Genomic DNA, 20,372 nt, shown 5'->3' with positions numbered 1-20,372 from the left:
ATAAACAATTGGAACCAAGACTTAAAAGTAATTGATGTTGGCACAAGATGGAGGGAAAGTTGATGCATAACTAACAAAATTACAGTTAACGAAAATGTACGCTTAATCCAGTATAAACTAATGTATAGAATATATTATACAATACACAAAATTCACAAATTCTACAGCACAATGGCAGAGTAATGTCTTAAGTGTAAATCTAATAATAACTCAATCTCCATACTTTCTGGGAATGCTATAAAGTCCGGAAGTTGTGGGTGGAGCTAGAAAGTTGGCTGTCAGAAGTATTACAATGTAAACTTACTTTCAATTCATCTGCCTGCATATTTCAAGATATGGCTTATGGGGTTGTACTGAGAGACCCAATGGGCTATATGATTCTCTCATCATCCCTCTCATCACTTGAAAAAACATGCACTAAAAACATAAACCTACTAAGAAATCAATCCGCCATCATAAACACAATAGAAAATCAAATGATTTATTATTGAAATATTGAAATAGCATTGGCGACCAAGAAAAACAAATTGATACAATTTAAAGGCCAAGTGGCAAACAATAATGCAGACACTAGGGATGGGAGTGTGAGCATGTGGGTCTGGGCAGATGAGATTAAGAAATTGTTTGTGTGAGTCTGTAAATTGTTGTTTGTATGTGTAAGTTTGTATATGGAGTAAAAAATTTATAAAAGACATATTATAAATAATGGGCTGTAAATTAAAGGGTTACCAAAAATGATGGTGATGAAAACTATTGTACAGTATAGGCAATTAGGATCTATGGACAAATACTCGAGAAGCATCAGCATTGCATATTCATATTCATATACAGCTCCTATGTTTACTATATACTTCTACACTGGCTATCTGGAGCCAAAGCCAAAGCCTCTCAGAGGGTTAGATACTTTCTGTGTTCCATTCACTGTACTTGTATGCTCCAGAGCAGGTAAATGGAGCACGGAACTGGGCGAATTGAGCATGGGAAAGCATGGCGCACAGGAGAACGCTGAATAGAACATTGCCATATTCTCAATCTGGAGCGCTGAGTGCAAAAGGTGGTGACATCACAATCACACACTGACCCACTGACCTTCCGCTGATCCTACATCCAAAACATGGAGCCTGTTAGAGAGTACTCAACAGTTATTGGCTGCTCTCATTTTCACAACACATAAATCAAGGAGGATGAAAAAACGAGTCAATATCTGACTCCTTGAATTATGGAAAACAGTAATAGTCTGGTTTAGTTGGCCTCGTAGTTTGTCTACCAGTTCTAGGCTCATGTAGTTGAATGAGAGAAACAGAAGTTAGGCATGGACTTTCACCGCACGGTAAAGGTGTAATCTGCAATAATTTGATGGTCAAATAAATTGTGGCTTCAAGTCCTTCAGGAGAAAGATTGAGCAGCAAGACTCTGACTTGGAAACACCTCAATCAGCTGTGCCACTCCCAGGCTGCCATAGGGTCATAATAGATAGATCAACATCGCCGATATGACAGAATGGTATAGTCTTCTTCTCCTTGAAGAGAAGAAAAGCTGCCTCTACAGCTAGCTGACATCAGCCTGTTTGATGCTCTTTTGTCACTAGGCTATAGGGAGCAACCCTCAGTTATAAATTACTCCCCTCCCCGCTTACACAAGAGTATGAACGAGTCACTGGCATTATTTCAAAAGGGGAATGACGTGTTATTTTAACCACCTGTTGATACATGAAAAAAGAAAAGTGCTTGGACATGCCCTCACTTTGCCTCTAAATCAATACAAGGCCCTGGCAAAACATTTGTGTGTTTAAAAGAGAGGGCCAACAGAACACTCAAGAACTCATCACCCTAAAGTAGGCTTAATTAATTATGCATTGTAATTTTCCCCTATTGCTCATGCACGCCTCTGCTCTGACTTCCGGGAAACACACTACGAAGACAAGTTTCTAACATTCTCATATCTGTTATTAGAACTTATGAATTCCAAACACTTACCGGAGGACCTGGGTCTCCTTTGGGGCCGGGAAAAGCCTCGTCATAGTCTCTGTAGAAGTAGTCTGGTTCCTCGTATCCATAGTCGTAGCCTTCCATGCCCACATCGTAGGCCCCTTCCTGGCCATGCTCCTCTGAGGTGTCCACCTGGTTCTCCCGGTACAAGGTGGTGCCGTTGGGTCTGAGCTTGGTGTCCACGAGGTGGTTAGTGGGCTGGGGCTGAGAGTCTCTAGGCCTGGAGCTGTTCCTCAGGTCCTCCTTCAAGCGGCTCTGCCTGACAGGGGAGATCAGGCCTGGGGTGGCGGTGGTGACCTGTTGGGGCCTCCTGGGGCTCCTCTCCTCCTCCTCCTCCTCTGTGTCATTCTCAGACTGGGGAGACTGCCTGGTGGAGCCCCCTGTTGGGCTGGATCCAGAGCTGGAGTTGGTACTCCTGTGTGTGATGCCCATGGCCTTCAGCCCACTGAGAGTGCCTGAGGACGGGCCAATGGGGCCTGCTGTGGGTGTATGGATAGAGGTGATGTGATCCAGCAGGAAGCTCTGGGTCTGGGTCCTGACCCCCAGGTGAGACTGCTCTGAGGGGCTTAAATACGGTATTCCAGACCCCTCCAGGGAGGGGCTGGGGCTGGGGGCTGATCCGGCCAGGTTGGTGGACTGCTGGGAGTCTACACCCAGGGAGAGGGGCACCACCACAGTCTGGGATGCTGGAGAAGGAGGAATAGGGGAGAAAGCCAGGGAGCCAGAAACCTCCATATCCAAGCTGGAGGGTGGCGGTGGCGATCGGAAAGTGTCAGCCAGCCGGCACTGTTTTTTAAGGTAGTGGCAGTAATGTGCAGCAGCCTGGGCTGAGGGGTAGATGTCCAGCTGGCATATGAGGCCATGGAACTGCGCTGCTTTAGACTTCATCCTTCCTAGTGTGAGCAGGCCTCTGGATCCGGACCCCAGCACATGTGCCCGGGTCAGCGTCTGTTCTCGCTGCTGCACCACCCCGCAGTCCGCATGGAACGAAACTGAGCGCGGCCGCACGCTCACGGCGAAAGAGTGCTGCCACCCGTCGTGCACGTTGTAGGTGAAATAGACAGAGGCCTTTTCGCCGGTGTACACCACCACCTTCCTGGGCAGCAGCTGGATGCCAAACTGCAGCTTGTCCCTGCCGTCACGCACACTGAAAAGGAAAGCATTGTTCGCTCGCCAGGAGCTTAGGCTAACCACGACAGAAAACTCTTCACCGAGCTCCGGCGGGAACAGACCCCCCGTGTCGGCTTCAATGTGGGCGTGCGGGCTGAGTAGGACCCCGGCACCTGGGGGAGAGGAAGAAGGAGAGTGAAGGGAGGAGGAGCTGGTCCCTGGGGAGAGGGTGTCTCTGCTGGCGGTGAGGCCCAGCCAATGGAGGATATCGACACCTGTGGAGCAGAGAGGGGAGAGAGGTCAGTTAGACAGCCAGACAGACACTTGCAACATCTTCAAACCTTACAAACAGTGAGAGGAAAAGGACATTAGCATCATCACTCTACACTCTTAGAAAAATAGGTTCCAAACGGGTTCTTTGGCTGTTCCCATAGGAGAACCCTTTTTAGTTCCTGGTAGAACCCTTTTAGGTTCCAGGTAAAACTGTTTTGGAGTCCATGTTGAACCATCTGTGGAAAGAGTTTGACATGGAACCCAAAAGGGTTCTACCTGGAACCAAAGGGATCTACCAGGAACCAAAAAGGGTTCTTCAAAGGGGTCTCCTATGGGGACAGCCAAAGAAACCTTTTGGAACAATTCTTTCGAAGAGTGTAGGAGGAGGACCAGGTAGAAAAGGAGATGAAGGAAGAAGAAGAAGAAACAAAGTAAGGAACGCAAGTAGAAGAAGCACAGGAAGTGAATGAAGGGAATAAATAGGTGGAATGTCTGATCAAGGCTTGGCCGCCATGACATCACAGATTACCCATAATCCTCCTCAGCAAGACAGGCAGCCAGGCCAGTGAGCGAGGCAGCTGAGGGCCAGATGATTCCAGACAGGGGACTACACAGGGATAGATGGTACAGTACAGTACTATCACACAGCAGTGCGTGCGTGTGTGTGTGTGTGTGTGTGTGTGTGTGTGTGTGTTTGTGTGTGTGTGTTTCAAACAGCCTGTTTGAATCAATCTGCCAACAGAGATTCATGATCCTCTCTTTCTTAACAAGCTGAGTCATGAATTTTCCTCTCTCCCAGGTGATTCCTCAAACTACATGTCTGACCTGCTGACATTGAAGTACAGCAGGAGAACAGCGTTTAAAAATGAGTTTAAAAGTAGTGGAAAGAGTTTCTCAGCATGGTAGTTAGCTAGGCTTTGAATCAGGAAATAACGGGGTTAGAAGGAAACATTACACCCTTAGAAAAAAGGGTTCCAAAAAGGTTCTTTGGCTTTCCCCATAGGAGAATCCTTGGTTCCAGGTAGATCCCTTTTGGCTCCAGGTAGACATTTTTGGGTTCCATGTAGAACTCTTTGTGGAAAGGGTTCTACATGAAACCCTAAAAGGTTCTACCTGGAACCAAAACGGTTTATTCAAAGGGTTCTTCTATGGGGACAGCCAAAGAACACTTTAATGTTCTAGATTGCACCTTTTTTTTGTACAAATGTCAACAGCATGGCACAATATTTTCGGAAGAGCACAATATGACAAATGAGAACAAAGAGGTATGAAATATGTTATGAACATTTAAATGTTAACATTCAAATGCATATCAAATCCAAGATGGCGTAGCAGTAGGACGTGTCTGTTTGTCCTTGTCTTATCCCGTGTAAATAGCCGTTCTTCTTCGTATATAACTTAATCTCACTTTCTATCTACGAACTAAATATACTTCTTGCAACCCGCCTCACCCAATGTGGTACGGATCTGCTATTTCTATTCCTTATAACTGGAACTTCCATCAGGAGCTAGTGTAACAGTTTAACTTTAGTCCGTCCCCTCGCCCCGACCCGGGCGCAAACCAGGGACCCTCTGCACACATCAACAACAGTCACCCACGAAGCATCGTTACCCATCGCTCCAGAAAAGCCACGGCCCTTGCAGTACAAGGGGAACCACTACTTCAAGGTCTCAAAGCGAGTGACGTCACCGATTGAAACTCTATTAGCGCGCACCACCGCTAACTAGCAAGCCATTTCACATCGGTTACACTAGCTAGCTAACTAGCTATTAGTCTTTGTTAGCCACGGCTAGCGGTCTTCACCTTTTTCTCGGTCACCAGCCACCAGCCAGCCAGCATCATTACACCGGATCATCGCAGATAGCTAGCTGCAAATTAGTGGCTACTGTTAGCGAACACCTAAGTCCCGAAGCAAGCACCAGCTAGCCTTGAGTTAGCCTCGAGCTAGGCCCATATACCAGCTAATTCTCGGGCCTCCTTTGCCAATTGGCCTGGACCCTTTATTGTCGACACGGAGCCCGCCGATCCATCACGACTGGACTGCCGACGTGGTCTCAACAGGCTATACAGTTACGTTGTCGCCGAAGAACCATCTACTAGCCCCGGCTAGGCCCGCTGTGTCCTCTGCTCGCTTAGCGTAGTAGTGACTACCGAACAGCACCCTGACTCACCTATTGCTGCTTTTTTGACCCTATGATCAATCTAACAGTCCCACTCTGCCCATTCATCGCCATTTACCCGTTGTTGTCTTAGCTCTCCTGATCAACACCTGTGTTTGCCTCTCTCTAATGTCAATATGCCTTGTCTACTGCTGTCTTGGCTAGTTTTAATTGTTTTCTTTCACCGTAGAGTCCTCAGTCCAGCTCAAAATGCCTTAGATAGCTCTTTTGTCCCACCCCACACACATGTGGAGACCTCACCTGGCTTAACTGGTGCCTCCAGAGACGAAAACTCACGCCTAGGTTTCCCTCAACCGTACTCACATCCTACCATACCAATTGTCTGTACTTTATGCCCTGAATCTATTCTCTTCAGATATCTTCAAGAAATCTGCTCCTTTAATTCCCTGTCCCCAACACACTAGACAACCAGTTCTTATAGCCTTTAGCCGTACCCTTATATCAACTCCTCCTCTGTTCCTCTGGTGATGTAGAGGTTAACCCAGGCCCTGTAGCCCCCAGTTTTATCAATTGTTGACTTCTGTAACCGTAACAGCCTTGGTTTCATGCATGTTAACATCAGAAGCCTCCTCCCTAAGTTTGTTTTATTCACTGCTTTAGCACACTCTGCCAACCCTGATGTCCTAGCCGTGTCTGAATCCTGGCTTAGGAAGGCCATCAAAAATTCAGAAATTTCCATTCCCACCTACAACATTTTCCACCAAGACAGAACTGCCAAAGGGGGTGGGGCTGCAATCTAATGCAGAAATAGCCTGCTGAGAACTGCCAGGCTATCCAGGTCTGTGCCCAAACAGTTCGAGCTTCTACTTTAAAAAATCCACCTTTCCAGAAATAAGTCTCTCACTGTTGCAGCTTGCTATAGACCCCCCTCAGCTCCCAGCTGTGCCCTGGACACCATATGTGAATACATTTCCCCCCATTTATCTTCAGAGGTTGTACTGTTAGGTGACCTCAACTGGGATATGGTTAACACCCCGGCCGTCCCACAATCTAAGCTAGATGCCCTCAATCTCACACAAATTATCAAGGAACCTACCAGGTACAACCCTACATCCATAAACACTGCCACCCTCATAGATATCATCCTGACCAACCTGCCCTCTAAATACTCCTCTGCTGTCTTCAACCAGGATCTCAGCGATCACTGCCTCATTGCCTGTGTCCGCAACGGGTCCGTGGTCAAACGACCACCCCTCATCACTGTCAAATGCTCCCTAAAACACTTAATTGAGCAGGACTTTCTAATCGACCTGGCATGGGATCCTGGAAGGATGTTGACCTCATTCTGTCAGTAGAGGATGCCTGGTTGTTCTTTAAAAGTGCATTCCTCACCACCTTAATTCAGGATCGGTGGGTCCCCTGCAGAACGGTTGAGCTAACGTGCGATTAGCATGAGGTTGTAAGTAACAAGAACATTTCCCTTGACATAGACATATCTAATATTGGCAGAAAGCTTAAATTCTTGTTAATCTAACTGGACTGTCCAATTTACAGTAGCTATTACAGTGAAAGAAAAGCATTCTATTGTTTGAGGAGAGTGCACAGTTTTGAACATGAAAAGTTATTAATAAACTAATTAGGCACATTTGGGCAGTCTTGACGCAACATTTTGAACAGAAATGCAATGGTTCATTGTATCAGTCCACAACTTTGCAGATACACTGCTGCCATCTGGTGCCTACATTTAAATTAGACCTGGGCTGGAATAATACATTATGGCCTTTCTCTTGCATTTCAAATATGACTTTACAAAAAAAAGAAAGTTTTTTTTCTTCTTTGTATTATATTTTATCAGATCTAATATGTTATATTCTCCTACATTCCTTTCACATTTCGACAAACTTCAAAGTGTTTCCTTTCAAATGATACCAAGAAAATACATATCCTTGCTTCAGGGCCTGAGCTACAGACAGTTAGATTTGTGTTTGTCATTTTAGGCGAAAATTGAAAAAAAAGGGGTCCGATCCTTTAAGAGGTTTAAAATAAGCATGCCCCATTCAAAAAATGTTGAACTAAGAACAGATAAATCCCTTCGTTCACTCCAGACTTGACTGCCCTTGATCAGGACAATAACATCCTGTGGCGTACTGCATTAGCATTGAATAGCCCCCGCGATATGCAACAGGCAGTCAGGAAAGCAAAGGCTAGCTTTTTCAAACAGAAATTTGCATCCTGTAGCACAAAATCCAAAAAGTTCGGGACACTGTAAAATCCATGGAGAATAAGAGCTGTCCACTGCAATGAGGCTAGGAAACACTGTCACCACCGATACATCTATGATAATTGAGAATTTTAAGAAGCATTTTTCTACGGCTGGCTATACTTTCCACCTGGCTACCTCTACCCCCTGGTCAACAGCTCTGCACCCCCCACAGCAACTTGCCCAAGCCTCCCCCATTTCTCCTTCACCCAAATCCAGATAGCTGATGTTCTGAAAGAGCTGCAAAATCTGGACCCCTACAAATCAGCCAGGCTAGACAATCTGGACCCTTTCTTTCTAAAATGATCCGCCACAAATGTTGCAACCCCTATTACTAGCCTGTTCAACCTCTCTTTCGTATTGTCTGAGATCCTATAAGATTGAAAAAATGCCGCGGGCATCCTCCTCTTCAAAGGGGGAGACACTCTAGACCCAAACTTTTACAGACCTATATCTATCCTACCCTGCCTTTCTAAATTCTTCGAAAGCCAAGTTAACAAACAGATCACCGACCATTTTGAATCCCACCGCACCTTCTCCACTATGCAATCTGGTTTCCGAGCGGGTCATGGGTACACCTCAGCCACAATCAAGGTCCTAAATGATATCATAACCGCCATTGATAAAAGACAATACTGTGCAGCCGTCTTCATTGACCTGGCCAACACTTTCGAGTCTGTCAATCACTGAATTCTTTTCAGCAGACTCAACAGCCTTGGTTTCTCAAATGACTGCCTTGCCTGGTTCACCAACTACTTCAGTGTGTCAAATCGGAGGGCCTGTTGTTCGGACCTCTGACAGTCTCTATGGGGATGCCACAGGGTTCAATTCTCGGGCCGACTCTTTTCTCTATATACATCAATGATGTCGCTCTTGCTGCTGGTGATTCTCTGAACCAACTCTAAGCAGGCGACAACATTCTGTATACTTCTCGCCCTTCTTTGAACACTGTGTTAACAAACCTCCAGACGAGCTTGAATGCCATACAACTCTCCTTCCGTGGCCTCGAACTGCTCTTAAATGCAAGTAAAACTAAATGCATGCTCTTCAACCGATTGCTGCCCGCACCTGCCCCCCTCCCGCCTAGCATCACTACTTTGGACGGTTCTGACTTAGAATATGTGGACAACTACAAATACCTAGGTGTCTGGTTAGACTGTAAACTCTCCTTCCAGACTCACATTAAGCATCTACAATCCAAAATGAAATCTAGAATTGGCTTCCTATTTCGCAACAAAGCATCCTTCACTCATGCTGCCGAACATACCCTCGTAATACTGACCATCCCACCGATCCTTGACTTCGGCGATGTCACTTACAAAATAGCCTCCAACACTCTACACAGCAAATTGGACGCAGTCTATCACAGTGCCATCCGTTTTGTCACCAAAGCCCCATACACTACCCACCACTGCGACCTGTATGCTCTCGTTCGCTGGCCCTCGCTTCATTCTTGTCGCCAAACCCACTGGCTCCAGGTCATCTATAAGTCTTTGCTAGGTAAATCCCCGCCTTATCTCAGCTCACTGGTCACCATAGCAGCACCCGCCCGTAGCACACGCTCAGCAGGTATATTTCACTGGTCATCCCCAAAGCCAACTCCTCATTTGGCAGCCAATCCTTCCAGTTCTCTGCTGCCAATGACTGGAATTAATTGCAAAAATCACTGAAGCTGGAGTCGTATATCTCCCTCACTAACTTTAAGCATCAGCTGTCAGAGCAGCTTACCAATCATTGCACCTGTACACAGTCCACCTGTAAATAGTCTACTCAACTACATCATCCCCATATTGTTTTTTTTCTTCATTGCACCCCAGTATCTCTACTTGCACATTCATCTTCTGCACATCTATCACTCCAGTGTTTAATTGCTAAATTGTAATTATTTCACCACTATGGCCAATGTATTGCCTTACCTCCCTTATCTTACTACATTTGCACACACTGTATATAGATTTTTCTATTTCATTATTGACTGTACGTTTGTTTATCCCATGTGTAACTCTGTGTTGTTTGTGTCGCACTGCTTTGCTTTATCTTGGCCAGGTCGCAGTTGTAAATGAGAACTTGTTCTCAACTGGCCTACCTGGTTAAATAAAGGTGAAATATTTTGTTTTATAATAATAAAAAATCAAAAGGAATCAAGACTCAATGGTTTTACTGACTGTGTGTGTGTGTGTGTGTGTGTGTGTGTGTGTGTGTGTGTGTGTGTGTGTGTGTGTGTGTGTGTGTGTGTGTGTGTGTGTGTGTGTGTGTGTGTGTGTGTGTGTGTGTGTGTGTGTGTGTGTGTGTAAGAGAGGGAGAAACTGGCTGACTAAGGCAGTAACTCAGTGGAATCCAGGAAACAGGAAAATGTGGGAGATCCTGGGAGGAGGATGAGGAGAAGGAGGAAGAGGAGGAGAAGGAGAAGGAGAAGGAAAAGTAAGAGGAGGAACAGGTAGAGGAGGAGGAAGGAGGGATTAGGGAGGGAGGAGAGCGGGAGGAGGAGAAGTGAGGAGAGAGTAGGAGGGAGGAGGATGAGGAGGAGGAGGAGGAGGGAGAGGAGCAGTAGAAGGTATTTTCATTGCTAATCAAGAGATGCTAGCTTTCTTTTCCCCTTGCTCAGGGATCTGTTCAGGGTTCTGCTCAGGGATCTCAGCCTCTCTCTCTCTCTCTCACACACACACACACACACACACACACACACACACACACACACACACACACACACACACACACACACACACACACACACACACACACACACACACACACACACACACACACACACACACACACACACACACACACACACACACACACACAGTGTTTTGAATTTAAAATTAGGCTTCTATAGTGTGTTGTCACAGCAGGTTCAACGTGGTCGTAAAAACTGAAGTAAAAAATATTTTTTACTGAAAACTTCGCTGAGGGCATGCAAAACAGAAAATAGTCAAGAACGCAGACTGGTAAAAACTCTGACATCAAAGCCGTAACACAGCTATTTTAGAATAAGTCGCACATGTATGACGTATGACGTCGACACCTTTCACCTTGGTCATGGGTCAAATTGAACAGACAATAACTTATGGTATAAATGTGGGGAGGAAGGGGTAACAGATGGTGACTGACGTTTACCTTTGTAGCTTTTGTATTTTTAACATGTTCACATGGAACCACTTAGGAAAAAGCATTAAGGATTCAGTCTAAAATGGGGATCCAAACAGTGACATTGGTGACCATTATCTTTATGCTGGTGTCAGGATGTCTGTGGTTTACTAGCTTTAGGTGAATACCATTGCTCGGAATCAGCCAGAAGGTTGCTTTGTTCGTCCATCCACAGAGGCCTTGGAAAATACAGAGACTGAGCGAGTAAACGTGCCTCACTGTGCTCATGTCTGAGTTCATGTGCTTATGAGGTCCTCTCTTTCCTAAACCTGCCTGCAGCCCGGGGAATAGTTGTGTATGCAGCCCGGGGACTAGTTGTGTATGCAGCCCGGGGACTAGTTGTGTATGCAGCCCGGGGACTAGTTGTGTATGCAGCCCGGGGACTAGTTGTGTATGCAGCCCGGGGACTAGTTGTGCCTGCAGCCCGGGGACTAGTTGTGTATGCAGCCCGGGGACTAGTTGTGCCTGCAGCCCGGGGACTAGTTGTGCCTGCAGCCCGGGGACTAGTTGTGTATGCAGCCCGGGGACTAGTTGTGCCTGCAGCCCGGGAACTAGTTGTGTATGCAGCCCGGGGACTAGTTGTGCCTGCAGCCCGGGGACTAGTTGTGCCTGCAGCCCGGGGACTAGTAGTGCCTGTAGCCCGGGGATTAGTTGTGTGTGCAGACTGGGGACTAGTTGTGTATGCAGCCCGGGGACTAGTTGTGTATGCAGCCCGGGGACTAGTTGTGTATGCAGCCCGGGGACTAGTTGTGTATGCAGCCCGGGGACTAGTTGTGTATGCAGCCCGGGGACTAGTTGTGTATGCAGCCCGGGGACTAGTTGTGTATGCAGCCCGGGGACTAGTTGTGTATGCAGACTGGGGACTATTTGTGTATGCAGCCCGGGGACTAGTTGTGTATGCAGCCCGGGGACTAGTTGTGTATGCAGCCTGGGGACTAGTTGTGGATGCAGACTGGGGACTATTTGTGTATGCAGCCCGGGGACTAGTTGTGTATGCAGCCCGGGGACTAGTTGTGTATGCAGCCTGGGGACTAGTTGTGTATGCAGACTGGGGACTATTTGTGTATGCAGCCCGGGGACTAGTTGTGTATGCAGCCCGGGGACTAGTTGTGTATGCAGCCCGGGGACTAGTTGTGTATGCAGTCTGGGGACTAGTTGTGTATGCAGACTGGGGACTATTTGTGTATGCAGCCCGGGGACTAGTTGTGTATGCAGCCTGGGGACTAGTTGTGTATGCAGCCCGGGGACTAGTTGTGTATGTAGCCCGGGGACTAGTTGTGTATGCAGCCCGGGGACTAGTTGTGTATGCAGACTGGGGACTATTTGTATAGGCATCCAAAGTGGCACCCTATTCCATATTTAGTGCATTGCTTTTGACTAGGGCCTGTAGTGCACTAAATATGGAAAAGGTACCATTTGGGATGCCGACTAAGTATCTACAATAGATCTCTTCTTTCCTCTCCTCTCCTCTCTTCTCCTCTCCTCTCCTCTCCTCTCCTCTCCTCTCCTCTCCTCTCCTCTCCTCTCCTCTCCTCTCCTCTCCTCTCCTCTCGCTAGCTGCACAGCAAAGAGAATCGATGTCCTTGACATTCTTTGCCTGGGGTAACATTAGCCAGGATTCCAAGCTGTCTCATTATGTGAAGACAAGCTGCCCTGGCCCAGCCCTCAGTCAGTCACTGAGCATTCTGCTCTGTTCTGCATTCCTCCTCCTCTTCTTATGATGATGGATTGATCCTGCTGTGTAGTGGTGGTGTAGTGTTGGTGGTGGTGGGGTCTACAACGATATAGAGACAGAATAATAGCATACAGTAGCAGTCAAAAGTTTGGACACACCTACTCATTCAAGGGTTTTTCTTTATTTTGCTATTTTATACATTGTAGAATAATAGTGAAGACATCAAAACTATGAAATAACACATATGGAATCATGTAGTAACCAAAAAAGTGTTAACCTTTCATTGCTACCCATCCCGGATCCGGGTTTTCTGTCATTAAAAACCCTGACTAGCATAGCCTAGCCTAGCGCCAGAGGGTAATCATAAAATATAATTTCATGAAATCACAAGTGGAGTATTGGAAAACACAGTTTAGCCTTTCCTTAATCCATCTGTCGTCTCAGATTTTGAAATGATGCTTTACAGCGAAAGCAATACATGCATTTGTGTAAATGTATCGATCGCTCGACAAAACAATAAGAACAGCTAGCATCAGGTAACTCGGTAACAACATCCAGCAAAGCAATCAAATGGATCGTTTACCTTAGTTGATTTTCGGGTGGTTTCACTCACGAGACTCCCAGTTAGACAGCAAATGTTCCTTTTGTTCCATAAAGATATGTTTCACATCCAAATAACTCCGTTTGTTTGTTGCGTCATGACCCAGGAATTCACAGGAAAAAGCATCGCGACAACGGCGGAAAAAATTCCAAATGATGTCCATAATGTCCACATAAACATGCCAACCGTTGTTTCTGATCCAACTTCATTGTGTTTTTCACAAATCTATTCGATAATAAATCAACCGGCACAGTTGGCTTCTCACTAAGGCGAGATAAACAATGGCTACCTTTTCAGATTTACGCATGATTCACCCGGAGAGCCCCCACCTGTCCACTTGCTCAATTTGCTCTTACAAGCTCATCCTTCAAAATAAAGGCCTGAAACTACATCTAAAAGCTGTTGACACCTTAGGGAAAACATAGAAAAAGAGGTCTTATTGATGAGACTTCACATATGCAATAGGAAGGCTTTCGAACACAGAGCTCTCAAAATTAGTGCCACTTCCTGCTTGAAATTTTCTCAGGTTTTCACATGCAATAAAAGTTCTGTTTAACTCACAGACAAAATTCTTACAGTTTTGGAAACTTCAGAGTTTTTCTATCCTAATCTGACTATTATATGCATATTCTAGTTTCGGGGGATGAGAAATAGGCAGTTTAAAATGGGTACGCATATTTTGCCATTTGTTTCAATTGCGCCACCTATCAAGAAGAAGTTTTAAACAAATCAAAATATATTTTAGATTTTAGATTCTTCAAAGTAGCCAACCTTTGCCTTGATGACAGCTTTGCACATTGTTGGCATTCTCTCAACCAGCTTCATGAAGAATGTTTTTCCAAAAGTCTTGAAGGAGTTCCCACATATGCTGTGCACTTGTTGGCTGCTTTTCCTTCACTCTGCAGTTCAACTCATTGGGTGATTGTGGAGGCCAGGTCATCACTCTCCTTCTTGGTCAAATAGCCCTTACACATCCTGGAGATGTGTTTTGGGTCAATGTCCTGTTGAAAAACAAATGATAGTCCCACTAATCCAAACCAGATGGGATGGCGTATTGCTGCAGAATGCTGTGGTAGCCATGCTGGTTAGGTGTGCCTTGAATTCTAAATAAATTACAGACAGTGTCACCAGCAAAGCACCCCCACACCATAACACCTCCTCCTCCATGCTTCACGGTGGGAACCACACATGCTGAGATCATTTGTTCACCTACTCTGCGTCTCACATAGACCCGGTGGTTGGAACCAAAAATCTCAAATTTGGACTCATCAGACCAAAGGACAGATTTCCACCGGTCTAATGTCCATTGCTTGTGTTTCTTGGCCCAAGCAAGTCTCTTCTTCTTATTGGTGTCCTTTAGGAGTGGCTTCTTTGCAGTAATTCGACCATGAAAGCCTGATTCACGTAGTCTCATTTGAACAGTTTATGTTGAGATGTGCAGTTAATTGTCGATTTCTGAGGCTGGTAACTCTAATGAACTTATCCTCTGCAGCTGAGGTAACTCTGGGTTTTCCTTTCCTTTAGCGGTCCTCATGAGAGCCAGTTACATCATAGTGCTTGATGATTTTTGTGACTGCACTTGAAGAAAGTTCTTGAAATTTTCCGCATTGACTGACCTTCATGTCTTAAAGTAATGATGGACTGTCGTTTCTCTTTCCTTATTTGAGCTGTTCTTACCATATTATGGACTTGGTCTTTTACCAAATAGGGCTATCTTCTGTATACCACCGCTACCTAGTCACAACACAACTGATTGACTCAAAGCATTAGGAAGGAAAGAAATTCCAACTTAAATTAACTTTTAACAAGGCACACCTGTTAATTGAAATGCATTTCATGTGACTACCTCATGAAGCTGGTTGAGAGAATGCCAAGAGTGTGCAAAGCTGTCATCAAGGAAAAGAGAGGCTACTTTGAAGAATCTCAAATATAAAATATTTTGATTTGTTTAACACTTTTTTGGTTACTAATGGATTCCATATGTGTTATTTCATAGTTTTGATATTTCACTATTATTCTACAATGTAGAAAATAGTAAAATAAAGAAAAACCCTTGAATAAGTAGGTGTGTCCAAACTTCTGACTGGTACTGTACTATCGGTGGTGGTAAAGGACTTGGAGCAACCGTGACTGCCTGGGTTTAGCCTGAGTTGAGCCTAACTCAGGGGAGGGGAGCTGGGAGGGGGGCCTGCCTCAGGAGGAGTGGAGCTGGTGGGGCCTGCCTCAGAAGGAGTGGAGCTGGTGGGGCCTGCCTCAGAAGGAGTGGAGCTGGGGATAGGCCTGCCTCAGGAGGAGGAGTGGAGCCAATTCATGTTGGAAGCATATGGAATATATCTGGCGTGTCCTCTGTAATATCCCTGTCTTCTACAATATACATGTTGAGTGGCCAGCCCCTATCAGTGCACTTTTTTATTCAAGTTGAGTGTCAGCCAGGGGGGAAAAGTAAGTCGGCATGGTCTGGTACGGCGTCCCGGCAAAATAAATAGTGGGGGTATAGGTAAAGTGTGAGCTTATCACAATTAATACAACATGCCATAGGCCATAGGCTATGAGACCATTCATTACCATTACCATTACTGCATGTCAGCCGCATGAAAAATGACTGAAATGACTGGAAACCAGGTGCTCTATGCTCCAACTTGCGTTGTAGTTTGAGGAGAACATTTACATTTTGTGAAGGCGGAGGTGAGGGGCAGAGACGCTTGCGGAGATGAGTGGCCGAGACCGAGGCGTGAGTGGACAACAGTGGATGCATCAATTCAGACTACAAGTGTAGGCCTAATGATAATCACAGAATGTCATTACAATACACATAGGTGTTTTTTAACAGCTGTCTCTTTCCATTCATCAAATTAAAAGGTGCACGGTGCACTGTTGGGTATTTTGTGAGTGAGAAAATGTGCATGGGGAGCCTACAGGAGCGCTTTTGTTAAGTGATTGTTTGACAATCCGATGAAATTATCATGACTGGTTGTGTTTAGGCCACAGTAAAAGGCATAGGCGGTGTGTCCATAAAGATAGGGGAAGCTAAGCTTTCCCGAAAGTAAATAAAATTATATTGCCAAAATTATATAGCCTAATTAGCTTAATCCTGTCTATACAGAAATAAATACAATCATTCAAAATAGGCTACAACACCAGAAAGCATGAGGATCATTAGCTTACATTTGTTTGTTTTTTGCTGAGGATTGTTTTAAATCACATAGCCTTCAGTCGGAAGGCCCCACAATTTGTGCAGCGCACTGCAAATACCAAATAGATGTATTGTTGAGTTGTGACTGTCAGTGAAAAGCAGAGACCCAGCCAGGCACATCACAATATTTAAAAATACAATCGAGGAAAAACTATTTGGAAAGGATATGGCTATTGCTGTAAAGAGTCGACAATGAAAAGACTCCAATCTGTCTTTTAGTTATTTTAACTTAATTGAGCGAACAGTAGCCTATCTCATTGGCACCAGCAGAGAACATCGGCCACATCCCCGGTGAGTGTGCATATTCACTGTCTTCATTACTGGGTCAGTGCCACTTGTTGTTTTTGGACAATAATTTCCTCCTCCAGGTTAAATGGTCGTCATATTGTACGTCTCCCCTTTTCGTAGGCCCATCATATGGATCAGACAACATCGGTTTTATTGATCTGTTTGTGGCAGTAGAGTAGGCTATCCTGTCATTTTTGTAGCAGGCCTATTTTTTTAAATGCATGCGTGCACTTGGGTGTCCAGTACCGGTAAGAAATTACATATACTTTCACCTCTGGTGTCAGCCAAGGTCTTGCACCATAATAATATCCTTAGCAGATGTAAGCCTAGTAGTTTCTGTTTGCTTGTTTTTGCCTCATTACTGTAATGTGTGTTGAGACCCACACCACGTGAAACTAGTTTTGAACTTGATTGACAGCAGTTCCTCCTCCAGTGGACAATAACACCGACAGCTAAACATACAACTCTGATTGAACTTGTTGTTGCTCTGCAACGGTCATAGGAGGGGAGGAGAGAGGAGAAAGAAATATGTAATCATCCGACCAAGCCTCTCAACTGCTGTCTCTTTTCCTGATACTTATCTGGAATACTGATGGATATCACCTTATCAACTTATCCGCTGCATCTGTCCAGAGAAGGAGCTGTTGCCAAACACATTAAAGCATTATCTCAGTCTGGTTGACCTTTAGTTTCCCTGTTCTCTTCAGTTTAATTCATTGGTGTACTTAGTGAGAGAGAAAGAGAGACAGAGAAAGAGAAAGAGAGAGAAAAACAGAGAGAAAAACAGAGAGAGCGAGAAAGAGAGAGAGAGAAACAGATAGAGAGAGAGACAAAGAGAGAGAAAGAGAGAGAGAGAGTGAGAGAGAGAAACACAGAGAGAGAGAGAAACACAGAGAGAGAATATTTGACCACTGTGACTGACCCAAACTTAAGGAAAGCTTTGACTGTGTACAACTCAGTGAGCATAGCCTTGCTATTGAGAAAGGCCGCCGTACGCAGACCTGGCTCTCAAGAGAAGACAGGTTATGTGCACACTGCCCACAAAATGAGGTGGAAACTGAGCTGCACTTCCTGACCTCCTGCCAAATGTATGACCATATTAGAGACACATATTTCCCTCAGATTACAGACCCACAAGAATTTGAAAACAAATCAAATTTTGATAAAATCCCATATCTATTGGGTGAAATACCACAGTGTGCAATCACAGCAGCACAATTTGTGACCTGCTGCCACAATAAAATGGGAACCAGTTAAGAGCAAACACCATTGTAAATACAACCCATATTTATGTTTATTTATTTTCCCTTTTGTACGTTAACTTTGCACATCATTACAACACTGTATATAGACAAATGTCTTTATTATTTTGGAACTTTTGTGAGTGTAATGTTTACTGTACATTTTTTTATTGTATATTTCACTTTTGTTTATTATCTATTTCACTTGCTTTGGCAATGTAAAGATATGTTTCCCAAGCCAATAAAGCCCTTTGAATTGAATTGAAATGAGAGAGAGAGACACACAGGGGAACGTGGGAGAAGGGAAGGAAGCTATTTGGGTTGTCTATAATTGCATTCTAGGACCTGAGGAGCAAGAGCAGACATGTAAGGGAGGGTTTAAAAAAGACTTGGAAGAGGAGAGGAGCTCCCATGTGCAGCTGTCCCTCTGACTCACAGGCAGACAGACAGACCCCCTGGCCTCAGCCTGCTTATTCACCATTATGTTATTACTCATACATACATGTATACAAACACAGAGCAATAATAACACATATCAAGGAGAATTTCTGTCCTTGATACTAGGGTAATGTCATAAATCACTTATTTTATGTAATATCATTCTGTTGGCATGTTTGAACCCTAAAGCAATGACAACAACTCATCAGAAGTGCTGGCATTCTGCAACTCTGCAACCAAGAGTCACTATTCACCCACCCTCTCAGAATGTCTGGTGCCAACAAGTGAAATGTCACTTGGTCAAACTAAGACCCATCTCTATAAAACCCGCACAAGCCCCGGTAACAATCAATACTTTTCATAGCGAAACAGCTTCCATTTGAAGAACAAGGAGTTTGTTCATTTTTGTTGACATCACTTTATGATGAGACAACAAATCCATGGCAACAGAGACGGCTAGTGGATGTGGGGTAGGAACGGGGTTGGTGTATACTGCTACAATGTACAGCTGGAGTTAGAGTGGGGAGTTGGCGGGGGAGGAGGTGTAGGCTGCTTACCTTGTGCTCGGTAGTCTTCTTCTCCAGACAGTACTGCTGTGCATATTGACAGGAGCAAGAGGAGGGTTCTCCTACAGGGGAAAAACAACATAGTCAAAGAAAATGGGAAACCAAACGAATACGCGATATTCTTGATTTGAGTCAATGGATCCAGGTCAGTGATCCCATTAATCATAAAGAGACAAATGAGACAATAAACATTCTCTATCATAAAGTGGTAACGCATATAAGAAGCTCTATGTCTTCACTGAAGACCAAACAACTTATCATATAGCTATTCATTCATTATAAGAGGTCAATTAAGAAATTGTCTTAATGTGTAATCGTCTACAGTCCTGAGCACTAGGAAGCAGTGTCCAACACACAAGAATCAGACTGTATACGTCGTAAATCAACTACTACAACTACAGATGCATAACAAATGTTTCTTCCAACTGGTGACCACATTAGTGTTCTGTCACAGCTAACCTAACGTAGGAGGCATAAAATAAATGCGTGAGCGACATTTATTTATTTCTGGTCAAACTGTCAAACTTCTCTTCCGCACTGTTCAACCAATCCAGTAAATGTGGAGGAGGAGTTAAGATGTAGTGTCGCCTTGTTAACGTCCAAAAGCGGAAGCCGCGTCACAGGCTCTCTTTCCATTTCCCCTGAAAACCGGACGCATCCGATTGTTTTCGACCCCCTGCTGAGGGAGTGTCACAACTGATATACTCTGAGCTGTGGTCCCTCTGGCTCCTAGTACTCTCTGACTGGAGAAAGTAAGGGAAAGTACAACTACAGACCAAGTCCATCCAAACCCCTCATCATCTGCCATGAGTCCAGTATTACCAGTGACAGATGGGAAGGGAGAGCTTGTAACTAACAAGTACTGTACACAACAAGAACAAGAAAAACAACACTCACACAGATAGATCACTGATGATGACCGTGCGCTTTCTCCTGTTCTCCTCTGGCCTGTTATTGGCCAGTGGCTGTGTGTACTGGACTGATTATATATCTCCAGGGGAAACCATGAGCCTCCAGGGCCCAGGTAGGGGAAACCATTAGGCTGCGTTTACACAGGCAGCCCAACTATGATCTTTTGTCCAATTATCGTCAGAAGAGCTAATCTGATTGGTCAAAAGACCAATCAAGCCGCCTGTGTATTTTAGTCTTAACAGTCTCACATAAACATTGGCTTTGTCTCTACAAATGGTCTTCCAAGAAGGGGAGAACTGCATCTATTGTGCTGTTTGAATCATTGGTGGTTCAGGGTGAGTGGGTGACTATGTATCCCCATAGGTACATGAAAATAAAACAGAGGGCCCTGCAGGAGCTCTGTGTGCCAAAATATAAACCTGGGGTAAGTTTGGGTGGATGGTGGTGTGGGGGGTTCACCAGAAAATAGCGATGACAAATAGGGGGTCTGGTCTATACCACCGAGACGCCACTGGTTTTCCTGGCTAGGGAGAAGGGCTGCTCTGTCACTGCCAAAACC

At 45.0% G+C, this 20,372-nt stretch overlaps 1 protein-coding gene across 2 annotated transcripts in view; it reads right to left on the bottom strand.

Moving 5' to 3' along the window:
- The window catches only part of LOC129810766 (collagen alpha-1(XXIV) chain-like), a 234,889-nt gene that overhangs the window by 198,709 nt on the left and 15,808 nt on the right, over nt 1–20,372 (bottom strand). For both annotated transcript variants that reach the window (XM_055861629.1, XM_055861630.1), the window contains exons 2-3: nt 18,893–18,963; nt 1,977–3,373 (exon numbers count right to left, since the gene is read on the bottom strand). In XM_055861629.1, coding sequence (XP_055717604.1) covers nt 1,977–3,373; nt 18,893–18,963 — 1,468 coding nt within the window. The remainder of the gene's footprint in view (nt 1–1,976; nt 3,374–18,892; nt 18,964–20,372) is intronic.

Source organism: Salvelinus fontinalis, chromosome 14 (genome assembly GCF_029448725.1).
Source record: "Salvelinus fontinalis isolate EN_2023a chromosome 14, ASM2944872v1, whole genome shotgun sequence".
Classification (NCBI taxonomy): Eukaryota; Metazoa; Chordata; class Actinopteri; order Salmoniformes; family Salmonidae; genus Salvelinus; species Salvelinus fontinalis.
The sequence above is the reverse complement of the archived record's forward strand: the minus strand, read 5'-3'. Positions and strand labels throughout refer to the sequence as shown.